This window comes from Microtus pennsylvanicus, chromosome 3, assembly GCF_037038515.1.
Source record: "Microtus pennsylvanicus isolate mMicPen1 chromosome 3, mMicPen1.hap1, whole genome shotgun sequence".
Lineage (NCBI taxonomy): Eukaryota > Metazoa > Chordata > Mammalia > Rodentia > Cricetidae > Microtus > Microtus pennsylvanicus.
Window position 1 is genome coordinate 15,962,496 of NC_134581.1, and position 20,768 is coordinate 15,983,263.

General features: G+C 54.6%; 1 protein-coding gene across 2 annotated transcripts; it reads left to right on the plus strand.

Moving 5' to 3' along the window:
* Positions 1 to 1,505: 1,505 nt before the first annotated feature.
* Slc38a3 (solute carrier family 38 member 3) lies at positions 1,506 to 19,024 on the plus strand. Of its 2 annotated transcripts, none has more exons than XM_075964688.1 (16): positions 1,506 to 1,619; positions 10,976 to 11,127; positions 11,231 to 11,309; positions 11,459 to 11,574; positions 12,118 to 12,191; positions 12,284 to 12,376; positions 12,464 to 12,545; positions 13,522 to 13,604; positions 13,685 to 13,743; positions 13,940 to 14,104; positions 14,189 to 14,268; positions 14,835 to 14,935; positions 15,147 to 15,271; positions 15,357 to 15,501; positions 17,951 to 18,054; positions 18,144 to 19,024. In XM_075964688.1, exons 2-16 carry the CDS (start codon positions 11,027 to 11,029, stop codon positions 18,246 to 18,248), a joined length of 1,512 nt encoding a protein of 503 aa, XP_075820803.1. In that variant the 5' UTR covers positions 1,506 to 1,619; positions 10,976 to 11,026; the 3' UTR covers positions 18,249 to 19,024. The 2 variants fall into 2 exon arrangements, with proteins under 2 accessions (XP_075820803.1, XP_075820802.1); XM_075964687.1 differs by lacking the exon at positions 1,506 to 1,619 and adding an exon at positions 3,026 to 3,129.
* Positions 19,025 to 20,768: the final 1,744 nt, after the last annotated feature.

Here is a 20,768-nt window from a genome sequence, read left to right on the forward strand (position 1 = left end):
GGCCCTTCCGTGGGCAGCAGCACAGTCCATGTGACCTGGGCTCATTAGGCTGCTTCAGTGGCCAGAGAAGCTAGGGGCCAGATCTAAGGGGAGAGAGGGCAGCCATGCCAGACCTGCAGAAGCAGGCTTGGCTGGGAGGCCACCAGCTCTAGGGGCCCAAGCTGGGGAAAGCTAGATAGGAGGGTTGCCCATGGGTCGCTTCCATATTTCTAGGTTCTATAATGTGACATTGAATTCTGTTTGTGTCCAAAGAGTAGCCTCCTGGGCACCAAACATTGAACCAGTGTCAAATAAGAGTATCCTCTCCTGGAAGCCCTTGGAGTCCCCAACACATCCGCTTAACAAGTATCCCAGCCCTGCCCATAGCCTGGACGTTACTGGCGCAGATCCTGTCATGTACCAGTCTCTCCCTGGAGTTTTCTTTCTCTTCGCGCCCTGGCATGTCCCTTCCCTCCCCTGGGCTGAGTCTGGCCCACAGGCTGCTCCTCCACCAGGCTCTCATTTGTTCGTGCACTGATTCTGGCAGGCACTTCTCATATGGAGAGTATGTGTAGATTCTGAGGCTGGGCCTGGCGGGCGGGAGGGGGCAAGGGGTGAGAGGTGCTGATTGGGTGGCCACTGCAAACTCTGGAACAGCTGCTTCTTTGTCAGTTTGGGCTATCAGAGGTGATCACCTTTGGGTTCTAAAGGACAAACCAAAAGTTGCCAAGGAGATAGGACTGTGAGGATCTCAAGTTCAGGGGAAACGCAAGGGCAGAAGCATGGACACATGAAATCTGACATTTCTAGGAACAGTAGGGCCATGTGTGGTCAGACATGCTATGTGGGGAGGAATGGCTGACCAGAGTAGGTTGATGTGGAGGAGAAAGGGAGGAGCCTGCAAGTATTCAGGCAAACCGTGGACCCAAGGACGAGGTTAGTGATGAAGACAGGGCACGGCTGTTGGAAAGGGTCTCGAGGAACCATGTAGGGTGGGATATGGTGAGAGAGGCTTCCCCACTGGAGGATGGCCAGACAAGGGCTGAGAAGAGCAAGGGGCTAACATGGGCTTGGAAGGAGAGTTTGTAAGATCCTAGGACCCTAAGATCCATCCCATACCTCAGGCAGTCTTTTAGGCCTGTGTTTGAAATGTGGAGGTCAGGTCAGGGAACGGAGGCAAGGGCTAGCCTGATGCCACAGATGAAGCTCTCCCACTCTTGGAAGTTACCCCGATATGGCGGTTACACGGATGGGCATTTCCTCAGACCTCTGGGGGAAGGTGCCTGGCAGTCAACAGCGTGTCCTATCCATCCTATCCTGGCTCTGCAGCTAAGGCAGGCTGGTCTGGGAGATTCCACAGGTGGTGAGAAAGGCCTCAGAGCTCTATTTACCCTGGCAGGGGTCCAGGCCCAGGAATGACAAACAGGCACCCTTCCCCCAGCTTAGCCATGATTGGCCTTACCCAGGGACCCCTCATTTCACTAGCCTCCAATCCTGCCACAGCAGCCCAGCCCAGCCGGTTTCTGCTCCTGTTCAGTTTGGACCCAGGACCCCAGTCCTCATATGCTGAGAACCTAGAGCCTGGCCTGGATCCTCAGGAACTGCTCTGGTGCCATTATCCCTTGACAAATATCTCCCGTGTGAGTATCCAAGGTGGTTCTGGCTCATGCCATTTTGTTCTCCCCCTTCCCTCTGGAGGGCTGGGATTGCCAGCATGTGCCGCCCTCTCTAGCTTCTCCTGCTGTTGGGGAGGGTGGGAGTCTAGTGGCTATTTATGACATGGTAAGGTTGGGTCTGGAAGTTACATCAACATCAGCTAAGGATGAAAAGCTGTCCTTTCTGTCATCTAGCTACCAGAAATGTAGGCTTCACTTTCAGGAAGCTATCACCATCCCAGGGCTGTTTTGCTTAGTCTCCCAGCTCACTGGCCTTCACAGCCAGCGTCTAGTCCTAAATTCATAGCTTACAGCTTTCTCTTCACCCACCTCTCCCTGGCCAGAGGGAAACTGAGGCACGCTTGGGCTTCGCTGTGGTGGTGCTATGAGTCAGCAAGAAGAGAATCCAGGCCTGCTAGATTTGAGGAGTCCTGACTCCCAGCCTGGGGCAGAAAGGGGGTGAGACCTGGTCTCTGAAGGTCTTCACAGCATCAGGAAGGAGAGATGACATCAGGAGGTAGATATGACCGAGAAGTCCAGCTTGGAAAGGAACAAACAGCAGAAGCCATGGCATTAATCGGATCAGAGCCAGTGGCTGAGAAGCAAGGGGCACAGCTGTTCCACCCTCCCCATCCTGAAAGCCAACACCCCTCCCCAGCTCCCTACCACACCACTTTCCTCACCAGAGCTCTAGGTGGGAAGCAGGAAGAGATGGCCCTGATAGCCAGTCAAGAATGAGTGCTCCCTTCCTCAAAGTCCTGCCCCCACTTCTGACGGGCAGGCTGACAACAGTCGCTTAATCTTAGAAACGGAATAGAGGGCATAGACATGCAAGGCCAGAAAAGAAACACCGCAATCCCGCCTTGCCGCCCTCACGTCGCAGCTCTCCCAGCCCACCTCTGCTTCAGCCTCAAGGATACCGACTTTCTGGGGTGAAGAAAAAACTGGTTCAGACAGCCCCTCTCTCCGCTCCATCCACCACTGACAAGCAAAGACGACCGGGCAAGGTAGAAAAGGCGTCAAGTCTGAAAGTCCTCCTTTTAAAGCCCCTCACTGAACTTAAATCTTACGGTGTTCCCACTGCTTTCGGCTGAAGATCCCATGAGGTTTATAAAGTTATAGGCAGAGTCTTTCAGGGGTACAGGGCACCTACAATTCTCACAAAGATCTCTGCTTTGACCTGAACCATCGCCCCGATTCTTCAGGGCTCAAGCGACCCCTCCCCATCCAGGCTCTCCCACCTATAGGCTCCGAGGGCACCGAGGGCACCGACAGCCCCTTTGAGGCAAGCCGGCCAGGCCCCCGCTCCTCCCCGGACCAGCCCCTCCTCCCTCGGGCCGCCGGGGATTGGCGGGCCGGGGGCGGGCCAGGGGCGGGGCCGGCCACCCTTCATTCCCTGCGGCTGCCGTTGCTGCTGCAGCCCAGCGCTCAGCCTGGAGTGGAGCGGACCTCACTCTTCGGGGCGGAGCGCCGAACGTGCCCACCACGAGGCCAGGTACTGCCGGGGTTAAAGAGACACCAGCCCAGGAACGCTGTGCGGGTCGAGCCATTATACCTTCTCCGGTCCCTAGTGGGCTTGGGCAGCTCTCTCGTACCGTGAGACCTGGGCAGGCGTCCCAGTTTTCCAAGAGTTAGAGCCCTGCGCTCTCCAGGGCACAGGTCTGCGAGACTGCCGGTAGGCACCCCAGCTCCAAGCTTGCGCCAGGGTGCTGGGAGGGGCACCTCCTCTACTCCCTTTTCTTGGCAGGGCCAAGCTGGACAGCAAGGGGACAGCAGCCCCGGGTTTAAGTCCACAGGACACCTAGTTTGAGGCTCAGGAGACAGTGGACCGACTTCCTGAGTCAGGACCCACTGGCACCAGCTAGAGAGTGGCGAGGAGCAGACGCTGGAGCACTGCCCCGACGGGCGCTTGAGAGGCAGATCCGCCGGCTGGCACGCGGGCAGTCCGGGTATATTTATTCCGGCCTCGCTGGGCAGAGTCTGAGGGCAAATCGGGCGGGACGCCTGAGGACCCGCGGGATCCATGTTAGCCCCAGAACCAGTGTCATTTGCAGTGGGGCCAGTGTGCACCGCCTGCTCTGGCTTCCTTTGGTTCTTTGGCCTGAGGGCGGGGCACAATGGGCGTTCCTCTCCACCTGTGAACCTGGCTGGCCCGAGTGTGAGAACTAGCCAGGGGCCCAAGACTCAGTTTTCAGGAGCCCGCCCCTGCTGGGTGGGCCCCTTTCATTGGCTACAGTGAATGCATACGGTTTGTTTACACTAGAGAAGGGGGCCAAGGGTGGGGCATGTGAGATTCTGCACCTCCCCATCCCACTCCCCTGACCCCGAAACCTGAATCCAGGTCTGCCTTCTGCACAATGCTAAGGAGACCTACATCAAAGGTTCTTGCTCCCTAAGGAGTACCACGGAGGACACCTCCATGTGCTTTCTTCCTTTAGCCCGCCAGTCCTGTTCTTACCTTTAGTACTTCATCCACTTCCCGCCATTATATCGTCCATAGAAGAAATGCCTGGCACATAGTCTGTGATGGGGACTTATTTTTGGAAGGGAAGCCAGTCCCTTGGTGCACTCATTGCATGTCAGGGGGTGGGGATATAAAACTAGATAAACCCAAGGATTGTTCTGTTTGGAAGTAGGGAACTTCTGCACAGCTGTGGAAAACCCTTCATGGGAAGCCCCAAGGTGGAAGGATCCCGAGTGCATGAGGCCGTGCCTGATATATTTTGGAGAGGCTGGGATGACTGAAACCAGGAATGACAATTTCTGACTTCTTGGGTTTAAGTAGGGGACTGTCTCCAGGAAGGATGAGACCGTGTCTCAGAGCTTTCTCCTGCCTGAATCCATGAAACCTGTCTTCTCACTGCCCTCTCAAGCCATCCTGCTGAGTGCCGATTCTTGTCTCAAGCTTGCTGTCCACCACAGTCCAAGGCTCCAGATAGCCAGCTGAAAGGAGCTGGTTATTCCTGTAGCTGTGTCACTGGCCTGGAGAGTGGCCTTAGAGTCCCACACAAATGGAGAAACAGGCTCAATAAAAGCGGGTAGATCATGAACTCTAGACTGGACCCGGAAAAGATATGAAGTTAATGCAGCAAGCCCTGGAAGTCTGGGCTGGGTGTGGGTCGAGGGCAAAGCATGTCTGCAAGGCAGTGCCTGCTAGGGAGATGCAGTTTTGGCTTCTGTGTGCACAGAAGGCTGGAGTGTGATGTGTAGGCTATGCTATAGCAGGAAGGGGCCCTGAGGGAAGAATTCTATTTTAGACATCACCAGGGACCAGGCGCCCCAGAGTAGGTAAAATGGACTGAGAACCTTCAGAGGGCTTTGAACCCATTCCCTTCGTTCAGTGATGTTGATTAAGCACCTACTATGTGCCTTGCTCACAGTGTGGTGCCTGGAAGGGTACTGAAGAGACAGGCCTTTGACTCTGGATGGGAAGACAGATACAGGACGGTAGGGTGGGAACTCTAAAGGACCAGGCAGCACTTCTGGGGGCCAAAGGGAAGGACCAGCTGCTGGGGCAGGAGGGGCTTTCCTGCCAGCAGCCTAGAGTTGCTTGGTTTTGGATTTCCGCTCTGCGGGCCACGTCCTGTACACAGCCCCTCAGCCAGCACGTCTGCACCTGTGTGCGGCCACTGACAATAGGGGTCACCCCAGCTGGCCATCACTTCTGTTTGTCTTTTCCATTATTCAGGTAAATAAGTCTCAGGAACCAGCCTTGAGGTCTCCAAGTTTTCTAGTAGAACCTGGCCTTATGACCCTCCTGGGCTTGGCTCCACTGAATAACATTGCATCCCATTGGGATAGAGTCTGAATTCACGGAGAGCTGAAGATGCAGTGGAGGCCTTGTGGAGTCCCTCTTAAGTTCCACCTGGACACCCTAGGGTATCTGATGTGCTGAGACACCTGCCTCCTCCTCCACTCACAGCCATTTGGGCTCCTTCCAGGGCTCTCTGTCTTTATTTTTTTAATATTTATTTATTATATATACAATATTCTGTCTGTGTGTATGCCTAAAGGCCAGAACAGGGCACCAGACCTCATTACAGATGGTTGTGAGCCACCATGTGGTTGCTGGGAATTGAACTCAGGACCTTTGGAAGAGCAGGCAATGCTCTTAACCACTGAGCCATCTCTCCAGCCCTGTCTTTATGTTTTTTAAGACAGAGTTGTAGCCAGGCAGTGGTGGCGCGTGCCTTTAATCTCAACATTTGGGAGGCAGAGGCAGGCAGGTCTCTGAGTTTTTCAAAGCCAGCCTAGTCTACAAGAACTAGTTCCAGCTAGTTCCACGACAGGCTCCAAAACCACAGAGAAACCCTGTCTCGAAAAACCAAAAAAAAAAAAAAAAAAAGAGCTAGTTCCAGGATAGACAGGCTCTAAAGCTACGGAGAAAACCTATCTTGAAAAACAACAACAACAACAAAAAAGACAGAGTCGTACTACATAGCTGTGCCTGGTCTGGAACTCTGGAACTTACTGTATAGACCAGGCTGGCCTCTAATTCATAGAGATCCTTCTATCTCTGCCTCCCAAGTGCTGGGCCTTAAGATTTTTGCCACCACACGTGGGGCTCTGGCTATCTCCTGCCACCATCTTTCTCTACCTCTACCTTCGAATGGTCATCTTTGTTTTTGACCTCCCTCATTGTCTTTTTCTCCTTGCCTGAATATCAAATCATCTACTTTGTATGGTATTTGTTTCTCTCTGTTTTCTTTTGTCTGTGCCCCTGAATATCCAACCAAGCTTCTCTATCTCCCTGGGCCCCTGTCTGTCTGTCTGGTTGTCTGTCTAGATCAGTATGCATGGGTGCGTGTTTGAAATGTGAAATGTGTGTGTTTTCCCTTACACTCTCTCCCCTCTCTCCCTCCCTCTACCTCAATCCTCCTGACCTAATGTCTCCCCTCCTCCAAGCTGACCTTGCTTTAGCCCCCCATCAGGGTCTACAATGAGTCCCAAACTGCCCCAGGCCTGTGTTCCAGTTTTCCTTGGGGCCAGGAGTCCGGCTGTCCAAATATTTGGCCACCTCCAGGGGATTCCGGGTCGGCAGGGAGGAAGATGGGCTGGCTGGCGCAGGGTCTCCCCTGCCTCTGGGGGGCCACAGTCACGTGATGTCCTGTCCTCTGCCTCAGCAGGACCTCTGGCCGCACGTCCCTCTGAACAAGCTGGCAATGGAGCTGGAGGAGGGACTGCTGCTGGCTCTGGCCAGCTTGGGCCAGGAGGTTCTGGCCGCAGTTTCTCTTAGAATCAGCCTGAGCAGACAGGGTCCAAGTCGAGGTGGGAGATGAGGTCAAGGTGGCTCGTAAGCATCTGCTGGTTGTCTAGGAAACGTACCCTGTCACAGGAAAGTCTACCTTCCGGCCCCAGCTGGGCTTCTCAGATCTTCCTAGGTACTTCCGGATAGCCAGAATACCAAGACACAGGCTACAGATCCCTGGGCCAAGGGGCAGAGCCTGAGTCTTTGAGGTGGCTAGCTTATCAATGCGCCAGGCCACCAAAGAGTGGCTTTGCCCAGTCCTGCACATGCACCTCGTCAGGTCATCTCTGCCAGCCACACACTGGCCACAGGCTGCCCTCTCCTGTTCTGCTGTGTGGTGATGATGGGATAGTGGGAGGTACAGGACTGGAGTCTTCTACCACCAATGTGAAGCTGTGGCCTGGGGGAGGGGCCAGGGGTGACTGACAGTTTTGATAGGCTCCTACTGGCCCTGTACCTCAGTCTCTTAGGGCAGCAGCTTCTCCCAGCAGTCTCTGGGGTTGTGTGTTAGGGACTTAAAGTTCAAACATGCCGGCTGTGCACTGATTCCCCAGTCATGTACGCTTTGTCCCAGGATGGAGTCCTTTTCTCTGAAATCAGGAGAAGCAGGCCAGCAGAGAGGTCGCTATGTAGAGGTACTCTGTCATAATGGCTAAACTAGGAAAAGCTTTCCCCACCTGGGTCCCCCCCCCCCATGATAGGCACAAGGTCACTAGGCTACCCAGGTCCAAGAAACCTGGGCTATAAAAATAAACTTCACATGACACCCACCCCGCATCGAAACATATGGCTACAGGACTGGGAAAGGGCTGTCCACCGTGCAGCCAGCCTACCCTGCAAGCCCACGTATGTTCCTGAGAATGGAGGTTAGCAGGACCTAGGGACTGTGCTGTAGGATAGAAAGCTGTGGTTCCCGTAGTGGCTGATGCAAGCAGCCAACCCATCCTGGCCTGGATTCCTAGGCCTACAAGTCTTTAATTAGCCAAAGTCAACACCTGCCGAGGTGTGCCTGATGAATTCTCGCTCTGTGAAGCCCGCGTGGGCAGGCGTTACTTGATGCACCATCCTGATGATGCTGTAGCCCCTCCCCATCTCCCCATGGAACAAACAAGCCTCAGAGCAATGGCCTGGGACAGCCATCAGTTCACCGTCCAGGCCCATATGGCACTCATGACCAAGGCCGTCCTGATGACCTGCCCAAGGACTCGGTGCTCTCTCTACCCTAAGACTTGACCATTCTTTGGACACCCATGGCCTGCTCGTGAAGGCGAAGCCTCCTAGAGCTCCCTCATTCTATGGCCAGCTTTGGCCTCGCCTCACAGGACCCCTAGGTATCAGAGGACCGTGAGGTCCCGGGCGAGAGTGCTCTGTTCATGTCGCACTGTGAGGCTGATCCAGTCTAGGGCACCGTCTGGGCCTTCGCCTCTGTGGGACTGGCTCCAATGCCAGCTCTTCTTAATCAGGCTCCTCTCCTGAGTACCCTGACTTCCTGACACATAGGAGGGCAGGAGAGAGCGAAGTAGGGTACGGGCTGGAGGAGGTGAGCTGGCAGCCTTGGGAGATGTCTGAGGTCTCCTTCATAGCGTCAAAACTAGTCTCCACTCTGGGGCTCTAGTCCTGAAACTGCCTTCACTGAGTAAAGATGCTCACTTAGACTCTAAGGCTCTGGAAGGTTTGTCAGTAGCCATGAAATTTTCATTCTACCCTCACCTCCTGCTGCTACTACACCTCAGAGCCTGTGTCCACGCTGTGCCCTCTGCCCAAGGCTCTCTTCCTTCCTTCATGCCTTGGAGCTTCTGTTGGAAATTTAGACCTGGCTACACCACCTCCTCCAGGAAACCTCTCTTGATAACTCCCTCCCCCTAACTTTTTTAGACCCAGAAGAATGTGTTTCACATTCAGTTGTAGTAGGAAATTTAGAGCGGTGGCTGGGAGAAGGGGTAATGGGACATAGAAGAGTATCGTCACCTCTACTAGACTGGAGATCACTTAAGGACAAAGATTCTACATCCTTCCTGGGATCTCGGGGCAGCCTGAGACCTAGTAATGACTTGTTATGAATAATAGCCACCAGGCCCCAAAGACTTTAGCCCCACTGAAAGGGGACAGGGAGCCTAGAGCTGGCACCTTAGGCACCTCCCATAGCCATTCCATGGACTTAGTCTCCCTGGAGGCCGTGCCAGGCTGCTTGGTACCGTGATGCCATAACAGAACGAAGCCCTGCACACACCAGCCCAGGCAAGCCTGGGGGCCTCTGTCATTACAGCAGAGAGGTTGCTTGGCCTAGACTGCTGACACAGCATACTCCAAGGGCTTGTCCCAGCTTGCCTAGGGTGGGGACCAAGCAAGGGCAACCTACTGAGTGCCAGGGGGTACTCTGGAGGGATTTCGGAGACCTGGCAGTGCAACCTTCCACCTAGGTGAGATTCTGGGAGGGGTGTTGATGGCAGGGCTCATCAGAGGGGCAGTGTGAGGGCAGCCTATGGAGTGATGGGTGACGGAGGGGAAGAGTCCACGAACTGAAGCCCATATTGTCAGGGTCCTCCGTGGGTGAGCTGGGAGGACGAGGAGTTCAAAACTGGCAACCAGGGAGACAGAGGTAGGTAATGGTGCCAGGTGTGGAGTCCCTAGGGCTGAGGTATTCGAGCTCTGAGCTCTGGGCCAGAACAGTGGGTGAGGTACTCCGGTGGGCTTAGTGAGACAGGTGTCTACAGAGTGTGGGGGCCTAAGGCCTGAGCCTAGCTCGCTGGAGCATCAAAATCAATCCTGAGTGTTTTCTTGGGCTTCTTGTAGCTTCCCATCTCAAAGCCGACCTAAGATCCTTAGGGGCTGGAGTAGGGACAGGAGTCAGTGCTGGGTTTGGGATGCCCTATTATGCCTCAGGCCCAGGCTCTGGCTATCCTGCCTGGCACAGACACCCCTTTCTGGTCTCCACTCTGGTTCAGCCCTCCTCCCCCCTGCTGACTACTCTGGCCCTTAGGATGTCCTGAAAAGGCCTGGGTTCACTTTGCCCAGACATCTTCTGGACACAGTAGGTAACCCCTGGCCCCAGAGATGGGAGAGGGGCCAGTGAGTTGTTGTCTGGGCTGTACTCAGTGGGAAGTGAGGAAGCTGGATCTTCTGCAGTCCAGCTGAGCCAGGCCCAGAGAGAGAAGGGGCACCCAGCAATGACCTGGGCTCCTCTTCAGCCAGCCAAGCCCTGAGCTCCTGGCCCAGGGAAACGAGGGTTCTGCTTAGAGGGTGGCTTGAATGGCAGGCCCTGGATCAGGGGCTCCCTGGCAAGCGAGGCAATGCTAGAAGGAAAGTGTGGTCCTGAGGCCAGGGCTGTGAGGAGCATGAAGACCAAGTGGCCCAGAGAACTGTGCCCTAGGACATCCATTTCCTGGAAGGGCCCCTGAGGGCTTTTCACCACAACCAGGCTGGACAGGCCCAGGTGTCCAGCCCCAGCACCGCCTCAGGCCTCCTGGCTCTGGAGGGGGCATCTTCTGCGCCTGCTGTCCACAGCGCCAGCTCTCAGCCCACAGAGGGCCCTTTGTTCTGACTGCCAACAGAGCCCGCCGGGCATCTGGGAACAGGGCCCACAGCCCTCACCCTCTCCCAAGGCCTCCAACCATCGGGCAGTGCCATTCTAGGTTGGCCAGGAGGCCCCTGGCACACAGGACCAGTTCAGGAAACTGTGTCCCAGGGCTACTGTGAGGAAGGGGATTCACTCCAAGACGCACATGCAGAGAGGGGTCAGGACCTAGCACTTAGCATTCAGGGTTTCTGGTGCCACTCAGCTACGGACTCAGATCACCCAAATGGTCCAAGCTTCGCAGGTAGAGAAACTGAGGCCCTAACAGCTTGCTTGGACTGGTCTACATAGGGGACTTACACTTAAGAGTTGTCCCATCAGGGTGTCCTAGGAGCTCAGGTGTCCAAGTTCTACTCCATACCCCAAAGGCAGAGCCCAAGGAAGAGATGGGTCCCAGTGATCCTCCATGCGCCTGGCTGTCCTAAGTGACCCTCTCAGAGATGTACTATGGCCACTGACTTCATGTGGGAAACCAGACCATGATCCCAAAGATAACCGGAGGGGCTGACTGTTCCACAGACGTCTGATTGTGTTGGTGTGTGAGCGGAGCTCCCAGGGAGTCTCTGAGCCATGGAGATACCCCGACAAACAGAGATGGTGGAACTGGTGCCCAATGGCAAGCACTTGGAGGGGCTTCTACCGGTGGGCGTGTCTGCAACAGACACACAGAGGTAAATAGAAGAGGGACCTGGTGGTAGCTCAGGGAAGGGAAGCACTGGGCAGAGGCACAGGACACAGGGATGGAGCTGAGTCACTTGTGCTGGTCTCCTGCAGGGCCGAAGACCCCCAACATTGTGCAGAAGGCAAGGGCTTCCTTGAGAAAAGCTCCAGCATGACGCCACACTTCACCGACGTGAGCTGGGCAACCTGAGGGACTTGAGGGACTGGGGGGAAGTTGGGCATGGTGATGAGGTGCTCTGGGGAGGCAATGGGAGACTGAGGGACAACGATGGAGGATGCTACAATGCCCCATTATTCCCCATCCCACTCTGGTACCTGCAGTTCGAGGGGAAGACATCGTTTGGGATGTCCGTGTTCAATCTCAGCAATGCCATCATGGGCAGTGGCATCCTGGGTCTCGCCTACGCCATGGCCAATACTGGCATCATCCTTTTCCTGTGAGTGCCTCTGCAAAAGGCCCTGAACAGCTGCCAACCATGACCTCCCAGGACCTTCCAGTTCGCTATCCAGTGGGTGGGCACTTCTTACTCTGCACCAGTCCACGGCTACAAAAACATCCCCAGCCGGACAAATATACCTCACTGCTCCTCAAACCCACAAGGCCAGCTCGACAGGCCTGAGTCTGTTCTGCTACGTTTACACATGATGGCTGAGCCCTTGTGGCCAGGCCTTGTGTGGTCACACGTGTCCTTGATTTGGTGGCCCTGCCCTGAAGCCTGAATGGAAAACATGTTTGTCCCAACGACTCCAGAAAGGAAGGGGCTCAGAGCACAGGCACAGGGCACTCTTGACCCAGAGGGCCCCCACCTGGGTCATGTTGCACCCTGGGTCAAAGAGAGTAGTGTTCATATCTCTGGAGTCTCCTGATTTGCACCCGCTCCTCAGACATTTATGTCATGGACAGACTCCTCGCAGCCTCCTTGAGCTCATCACTCCCTGCCAGCCAACCTCCAGGGGCCTCTTTCCTTCATGTTCTCCAGGTTCCTTCTGACAGCTGTTGCCCTGCTATCTAGCTACTCCATCCACCTGCTCCTCAAGTCTTCAGGGATTGTGGGTGAGCCTTGAGCAGGCCTGCGGGGGGGTGGGGGGCGAGGCTAAGGTGAACGGGGCAAGCTCTCCTGGCTATCCTGACACAGGTTTCTATAGGCATCCGCGCCTATGAGCAGCTGGGCTACCGTGCCTTTGGGACCCCAGGGAAGCTGGCAGCAGCTCTGGCCATCACGCTACAGAACATTGGAGGTGAGGCTGGTAGTGGGGGCAGTGGGGTGCAGGATGAGCTGGCTGGTTCAGCCGACCTCAGCAGCTGTCCCCTGCCTTTTCCCCCAGCCATGTCCAGCTACCTGTACATCATCAAGTCTGAGTTGCCTCTTGTCATACAGACCTTCCTGAATCTGGAGAAACCAACCTCGTGAGCCTGGGGAAGGAGGGTGGGAAGCAATGGGTGCCCAGCCAGCCTGCTAGACAGGACAGAAGTGTGACTGTGGAGAGCAGAGGACTGCAAATAGAGCCACATTCGTTTCCTGTCTGTGTGCGGAACATCCAGGGAAAGCCCCCAGAGGGGACTTTTAGAACTAGAAAGCTAGGGTCCATGTGACCCAGGACCCTGCTCATGAGCAGAAGGGCCTCAGGCTTAGCTCTAAGCACCTGCTATTCCTGACCATGGGGTCACCCCCACCCCCGCCGCCACTACCAAGAGATTAAGCCCAGGGCATGTGTGGGGGTGCCTACTACTTAGCCAGCACCGGCTGGACATCAGCCTTGCTTTGTGTTTGAGAGGAAGGGAGGAGAGGCTAACCCTGCTCCTGACCACCCAGTGCCTGTAAGCAAAGGGGCCACATGACTGAGAAAATGCTGAGAGAAAGAATTAGGATTCTGCACCTAGGGTCCCAGGGACCTTTCCCAAGGAATCTAGAAGAATGGATGGTCCTGGGCCTTCTACCCTTATCTGTGCCCCACGTTTATTTCCAGGACAGAGGAGGGCCTGAATAATACAAGATGAAGGTGCCCAAGAAAGACCACAAGGGCCACAGTTATTGGCAAGTCCCTGAGTCTCCCAAGAAAAACACAGACCCTTCCTGAGCCTTCCTTTCATCCTGACACCTGCATCAGGATGGGCCCAGGCCTATGTGCACTTAGGAAACACTGCCAGCACCTGCAGTCAGGAGGGGACCCACATGAGCTGTGTCCCCGGCCAGCTCACACTCAGGAGTGTGAGATGAGCCCCACCCCCTTTCCCAGATCAAGCTCAGGGAGACTTGGAGTTATAGTTAAATGTTGGTCAAAGGACACAAGGTGGCATTACTGATGCCCTAACAGGGAGACGCAGGGGACCCCACCCCAGGTTGAGGAGGTTCTGACTGTGGTCCCCACTCTTCTCCCTTCAGGGCATGGTACATGGATGGCAACTACCTTGTGATCCTGGTGTCTGTCACCATCATTCTGCCCCTAGCACTAATGCGGCAGCTGGGTAAGTCACCAGGGTCGGCCTGGAGGGTCGTGAGGGGACACGCAAGGGAGGCCTGAGTCTCACAGTCCTCTCCTCGGCAGGTTACCTGGGCTACTCCAGTGGCTTCTCTCTCAGCTGCATGGTGTTCTTCTTGATCGCAGTGAGCCACCTTCCATGTTGGTCAGGAGAGAGCAGAGGCCCAAGGGAGTCCTCTGACGGCAGGGCGGGGGTGGAGGGTGGGAGGACCTCCTGGGAAGCCAGAGTGAAAAGGCAGCTCTTCTAAGCTTGAACATGGCTTCACGGCGACTTTGCCAGCAGCTTAGCCTGACACTGACTCTCACCCATCCTCATCCCAGGTCATCTACAAGAAGTTCCAAGTTCCCTGCTCATTGGCACATGACTTGGCCAATGCCACAGGCAACTTCAGCCACACGGTGGTACTGGAGGAGAAGGCACAGCAACAGGGAGAGCCCGAGGCTGCAGCCTTCTGCACCCCAAACTACTTCACACTCAACTCACAGGTTCCAACAGGCCAAGCCAGGCCAGGGAAGTGGGGAGAGGGTCTGGGGAGACGGCTGCCTTGACATAGTTCTGTGTGTCTCCAGACAGCATACACCATCCCCATCATGGCCTTCGCCTTCGTCTGCCACCCTGAGGTGCTGCCTATATACACAGAACTCAAGGAGTAGGTGTCTGTGGCTGGGAGGGATGGTGGCTGCCTTGACAGTCTGCAGAGAATGATGTGCTCTTAGATATGTGTCTAGAGGGCGAGGGGATAAGACCTGTGCCACCAGACCAGAGATATTCGTGTTCCATAAGAGTGGGAATTAGGAGCTGGGTAGTGGTGGTGCACACCCTTGATCCCAGCACTCAGGGAGGCAGAGGCAGGTGGATCCCTGTAAGTTCGAGGACAGGCTGGTCTACAATGGGAGTTCCAGGATAGCCAGAGCTATTACACAGAGAAACCCTCTCTCAAAAAAACAAAAACAGAGCCGGGCAGTGGTGGCGCACGCCTTTAATCCCAGCACTTGTCAGGCAAAGGCAGGCAGATCTCTTTAAGTTTGTGGCCAGCCTGGTCTACAAGTGCTAGTTCCAGGACAGGCTCCAAAAGCTACAGAGAAACCCTGTCTCGGAAAAAAAAAAAGACTAGAAATTAGGGGCCAGAAGGAGGCTTTCTCACTGCTGAGTAGAGGAATGTGGTGCCAGAGGGACCCTTGAGTGTCACCAAGCCCCCTCTCTTACTGTCTGCAGCCCCTCCAAGAAGAAGATGCAGCACATTTCCAACCTGTCCATTGCTGTCATGTATGTCATGTACTTCCTGGCTGCCCTCTTCGGCTACCTCACCTTCTATGGTATGGCTGGATCAGCACGGGTGGATCAGAGGCCAGGCTGGGAGGCAAGGGCTGGTCAGTGGCCATAGTGTCCTGATTACTATAGGCACTCACTAGATGTGTGATGCCTGACTGTGTCCTGCAGCTGTGGAGGTGAGTCTGAGTGCCACTCCCCACAGTGTCAGGGTCCACCGCCCCCTGGCCTGCTGACCACCCTCCCTGCCTGCCACAGACGGGGTGGAGTCGGAGCTGCTACACACCTACAGCAAGGTGGACCCATTTGATGCGCTGATCTTATGTGTGCGCGTGGCCGTGCTGATAGCAGTCACACTTACGGTTCCAATCGTTCTGTTCCCGGTGAGCCAGCAGACAGGTTACGGGGCCAGCGGAAGGGAGGGTCTCCTGGGGGCCACTGGACTGACGGCGCTTTCCACCTGCCCAGGTACGACGCGCCATCCAGCAGATGCTGTTTCAGAACCAGGAGTTCAGCTGGTTGCGGCACGTGCTCATCGCCACTGGCCTGCTTACTTGCATCAACCTGCTGGTTATCTTCGCCCCCAACATCCTGGGCATCTTTGGGATCATTGGTGAGTCTGGCCTTGCTGTATGAATGGGATAGTGTCCCAGAGACTCTAGTCTCTATACATCCAGCAGACCCCCTCAGCACATACCCTACATTTAAGTGATAGTTGGCTGCCGTGTACACGATCTAGGCTCCAACTTGAACTCTTGTCCTTAAAACTATTGCAGTCCATTCTTAAGGCTCAAAACCAGTGAGTAAGTCCTCTTGACTAGATGACAGGACAGTCTCTAGGACCAAGTCTTCACGAAGAACCTCCCTGGATTGGGGATGGTAGTTATCTTAGCTGGAAAGGATGAAACACGAGAATGACTTGAGCCCAGGTGTTCAAGACCAGCCCAGGCAGCATAGCGAGATGCTCTAGCAACAGCAAAAGGTCTCAGAAAATTGTACCCCCATTTTACATATTGGGGGACCAAAGTCCAGAGTGACTGAAGGAACAGAAGAGCTGCAGTTGGGGAGCCCAGGGTCTCGATCCAGCTACAGGACTATCAGACTCCAAGCTTGAGTCTCTGTCCTCTGTCCCATCCCAGCTGAGGTTCCAGGCTGGAAAATTAGACAATTCTGAAGCATCTTTGGGATGACCCAAGTCTGACCCCTTGACCCTCCTCTTCAGTCCGCCTCACTGGTCTGGGCGCTGAGACTTGTGACTATCTGAAAACACTCTTGCTTCCAAAGTTTCAAATCTGCATCAAGCTGAAACCAACAGACAGAAATGCGTTGTTGAAGTGATGGAAAAATCTTGAGGACCATTGTGCCTGTCGAGTCAGCTCTGTGCCACTATAACAGAGCCCATGAGGCAGTTATAAACCTATAAAGGCTCACCTATACAGGGCTGGTGAGATGGCTGTGAGTGAGGGCGCCTGCCACCAAGCAATGACAGCTTGAGTTTGGACCCCGGGACTCACACGTGGAAGAAGAGAACCGAGTCCTCTAGGTTGCCCTCTGACCTCCACACGTACAGTGACACACACGCCCTTACACATGTACACACAGAAAAAACAATAAATGGAAAAATTTAGATAAAATAAAAAGAGAGGAAAGGTTCAGGGGCTGAGGACATAGCTTAGCAGCTTAGTGCTTAGTGGAGTGTTTGCCTGGCTATGCGTGCATGGTGCCGTCCCTGCGTCCCTGGGTTAGAGCCCAGCAGCGCATTGTGTGTGGCACAAGCCTGTATTCCCAGCATTGAGAAGGTGGAGGCAGGAAAACCAGGAGCACAAGATCATTCTTTTTTTTTTTCTTTCCTTCTCCCCCACCCCCCTCCGAGAGAAAGAGAGAGAGAGAGAGAGAAAGAGAGAGAGACTTTCTCTGTGTAGTTTTTTTGGTTTTTTTTTTTTTTTGATTTTTCGAGACAGGGTTTCTCTGTGGTTTTGGAGCCTGTCCTGGAACTAGCTCTTGTAGACCAGGCTGGTCTCGAACTCACAGAGATCCGCCTGCCTCTGCCTCCCAAGTGCTGGGATTAAAGGTGTGCGCCACCACCGCCCGGCCTCTGTGTAGTTTTGAAGCCTGTCCTGGAACTTGCGCTGTAGACCAGGCTGCCCTCAAACTCACAGAGATCTACCTGCCTCTGGTTCCTGAGTACTGGCATTAAAGGCAAGCGCCACTACTGCCCGGCCCAGGGTCATTCTTTTTTTTTTTTTTTTTTCGAGACAGGGTTTCTCTGTGGCTTTGGAGCCTGTCCTGGAACTAGCTCTGTAGACCAGGCTGGTCTAGAACTCACAGAGATCCGCCTGCCTCTGCCTCCCAAGTGCTGGGATTAAAGGCCTGCGCCACCATCGCCTGGCCCCCCCAGGGTCATTCTTGACTATACAGATTGAGGCTATCCTGGGATAGCCTTGTGCCCATATAAACAAAAAGGCTTATTGGGCTCATACTTTTACAGGTTCCAGTCGTGATTGACTGGTGCCAGTTGACTTGAGGGCTGTAGTGGGATAATCCATCATGACAGAAGTGTGTGGCAGAACAAAACTACTTACCCCACGGCCAAGAACTAAAAGGGAAAGAGGAGCAGACCAAAGCCTCACAGTCCCCCAAAGGGGCTCATGCCAACACCTAAGGACCTCCCTCAAGGCTTCACCTCCTAAAGGTCTTACGCTTCCAAACAACACCAACCTGACAGCCCCAACTTGAACCTCCTAGAGACCCCACCACCAAACACTCAGGCCTTCTAAGGGCATTCGAGATTCGAATTATAACAAACTGTGTTAGGAACCCAGGATCCTTAAGGCTTTGTTCTGTAATAAGTTTCTCTTCTTCGTTGTTCGCTTCGTTCACTGACGTTTTCCTGACCCACCAACACCATCGGCCTTGCAGCCTGGTGAATGAGAAGGCAGGAGAAGGCTGGTGGACTCTCCTGGAATCAGTCAGGGCTCTCCCCACCACAGAGTGCAGCTGATCTCACGGGGAGTCCACCTCAGACCTGTGAGCCAGCTGTTGCTCAGCTCTGCTCTTTGCAGGGGCCACATCTGCTCCATGCCTCATCTTCATCTTTCCTGCCATCTTCTACTTCCGAATCATGCCCACTGAGAAGGAGCCTGCAAGATCTACCCCTAAAATCCTGGTAGGAGGGGCCTGGAAGCCGGTGGGCTGGGGTGGGGTTGAGGGAATGTCCGTCTCTTGGTTCTTTCATTCATCTCTGACACTCAACAGGCCCTTTGTTTTGCTGCGGTTGGCTTCTTGCTGATGACCATGAGTTTGAGTTTCATCATCACTGACTGGGTCTCTGGGACCAGCCATCATGGAGGAAACCATTAGGAGGACTCCCATCTTGTTCTGTGTATTCACCCTAGTGCCCCTGCCTTCCCTCTCCAGCCCCTGCTCCCAGCCAGGGGCTCAGTAAGGGGAGAAAGACAGGGGAGAGAGACACTGTAAATACTATGGCATTTGGCTCCACCCATATCCTCTCCCGTTGGAAGGTTTTTTGTTGAAGAGCCAGGACCAAGGCCCTTGGACCACCCCCTGCTGGGCTCCAGGGCTGCAGGGGCTTCCTGAGCTCGGAACAGGGTGGGGCTGCTGCCTCAGATCCCACCAAAACCCTCCACCCTCCTCCCCCTTCCACAGCTGTGTACACTGAGACCCAGCAGCCACCTCCTGAGCCACACAGAGCCAGAACCCAGGCCTGAAGGCATCCCCCAGCCCTGCTGGGAAGCTACAGTCTGCACCCAGAGGGCTCATCGCCCCCCTCCCCCGCCCAGCCCGCCCACCTGCTGATCTCCCAGCCCCTTTTCCAACAACTGGGCCCAAAATCTAGGATACTCTTGTTCTCTTCTTGCATCTGCTTCTTAGAGGGAGACCCTATCCTACCCGATATCTGGGGTCTGCAGGTTCTGCTGAGGATGGGGTTTGTATGCACCCTCACCAGTCCTGGGGAGGCTGGGACTCCCACACCTCAAGCCGGGGCCATGACTTACATTCCAGTGCTGGGAGAAGAGAGGCTGGGCCCCAGTATCCTGCCCTTGGGAGTCAAAACCCAGAAGCCAGACTGGCACGGAGCTGGGGAGACTGGCCTTTTATAAATATTATACATAAGACCGATTGTGTTTTATATTCTTGGTCTCCATATCTTCGGGGTTCCGGAAAATAGGGTAGGGGCTAATAAGGTATGGACGGCACTGGGGTTCTCCTGTCTGCTTGCATACATGAGTGGGAACTGAGCAAGACCCCCCATCCCCACCCCACCTCCTGCCTCTCCGACCAACCAGTGGCATGTTCAGACCCAGCTCTGGGCCCAGGCCAAGTTCAGCACAGACCTGCTTTCTCACGGGGTGAGGTGGGGAGGAATTAATGAGGCCCTAGGAAATGGGACAGAGAGAAGCCTGCGGAAGGAGGCAACGTGAGGTGCATCCCCAGCAGCTCCACAGAGGGTCTGAGCTGGGGGCAACTGAGCCTTGCACAAGCCTCAGGAAAGGGCCCTGCCATCCTCCCGCTCCTAGGCTGTTTGTCAACCCCGTGTTAGTGCCTGGAAGCTGGATCCTTCCCTTTGCAGGACTGTTCTTTTTATTGATAATAAGCACCTATATGAATAAAGGTAGGTTAGTGAGTCTCAGGGGAGTCGGGGTAGTCCTGAGTGACTAAGGGAGAGTGAAGTTCAAGGCAAGGCAGGGACTTCAAGGAGCCAGGGCAGCCCCAGGTATCCGGGCCCAAGTGGGACTGGGAAGCTGCCCACTGCAACTTTCAGCTACTGGCCTGAATCAGCTACAGCCCAGAGAGAAGGAAGTGCCCAGGCCTTGGCACTAAACCCTCATTAGGAAAGACCCTGCACCAGGCTAGGCCACCAGCAAAAGGACAGCAAGAAAAGTCCAGTTTGAACTTGAAAAGCAACTGCCAGCTTGGGAAAGACCTGAAGAAAACTTCTTTAAGCTGGTGGCTGCTTGGCCCATAGCTGTGCCAGCTAGCAGAGGGGGCTTCCTGAGTCCCATGGGTCCTGGGTACCTGATTCAGCCAAGAGCCCCATGGCCACAAGAAACATCTGGACACTGACCTCGCGGTAGATGCAACCTAAGGTACAGGAGGGACTGTCCCCCGGGGTTCACCAGTCTCTTCTCTGTTAGGTGGGGCACCAGTCTTGTCTAGAATGCTGGCTCGTGGACAGTGGGGGATAATCAAGGGCAGAGTCTATCCCATGGGCAGATCTTAGAGCCTTTTACATCCTCTATTCAAAGAAGGATGCAGGACAGAACAGAAATGGGACAGCAGCCAAAGCTGCAGGCTTCTCTGTCCAGATGTGACAACAGTAGCCCCCATACAGAGCCAGGGTGCGGAGGGGACCCTCACTGCAGAGCTCTTCTCTGCATGTTCAGCCTGACCATGGGTGGCAGGCTCCAGTAGGAACGGGACAAGTGATGTAGGCACTGTAGATTCAAGAACCATGTACCCATGTGCCTGTGAAGGGAGTATTCCCACGCTGGCTGCCAGTCCAGGGACACGAGGATCCAGCCTTCACAAGGACGGGTCCACAGCTCTTTGAACATGATTGAGGATTAGTATATGTTTTGAATAGCTTCCTAGGTCTTTTCCTTCTTTATACTTTTGAGGAAAACTATGTTCTAGACTTGGAAGCACAGGGTACAGTGCTCGTCTAGGAAGTGTGAGGCCAAGTGCAACTCATGGTAACACACACACGCACATACTCAGAGGCATTGGGGAAAATTTGTTTTATTTGAAATATTGCTGTAGGAGCACCCCAAAAGTCTAGCACACTCTTTCTTTTCCTGGTGAGGGAATGGAAGATAAGACCTCACCATGTAGCTCATGCTAGACTCAAATTTCCAATTG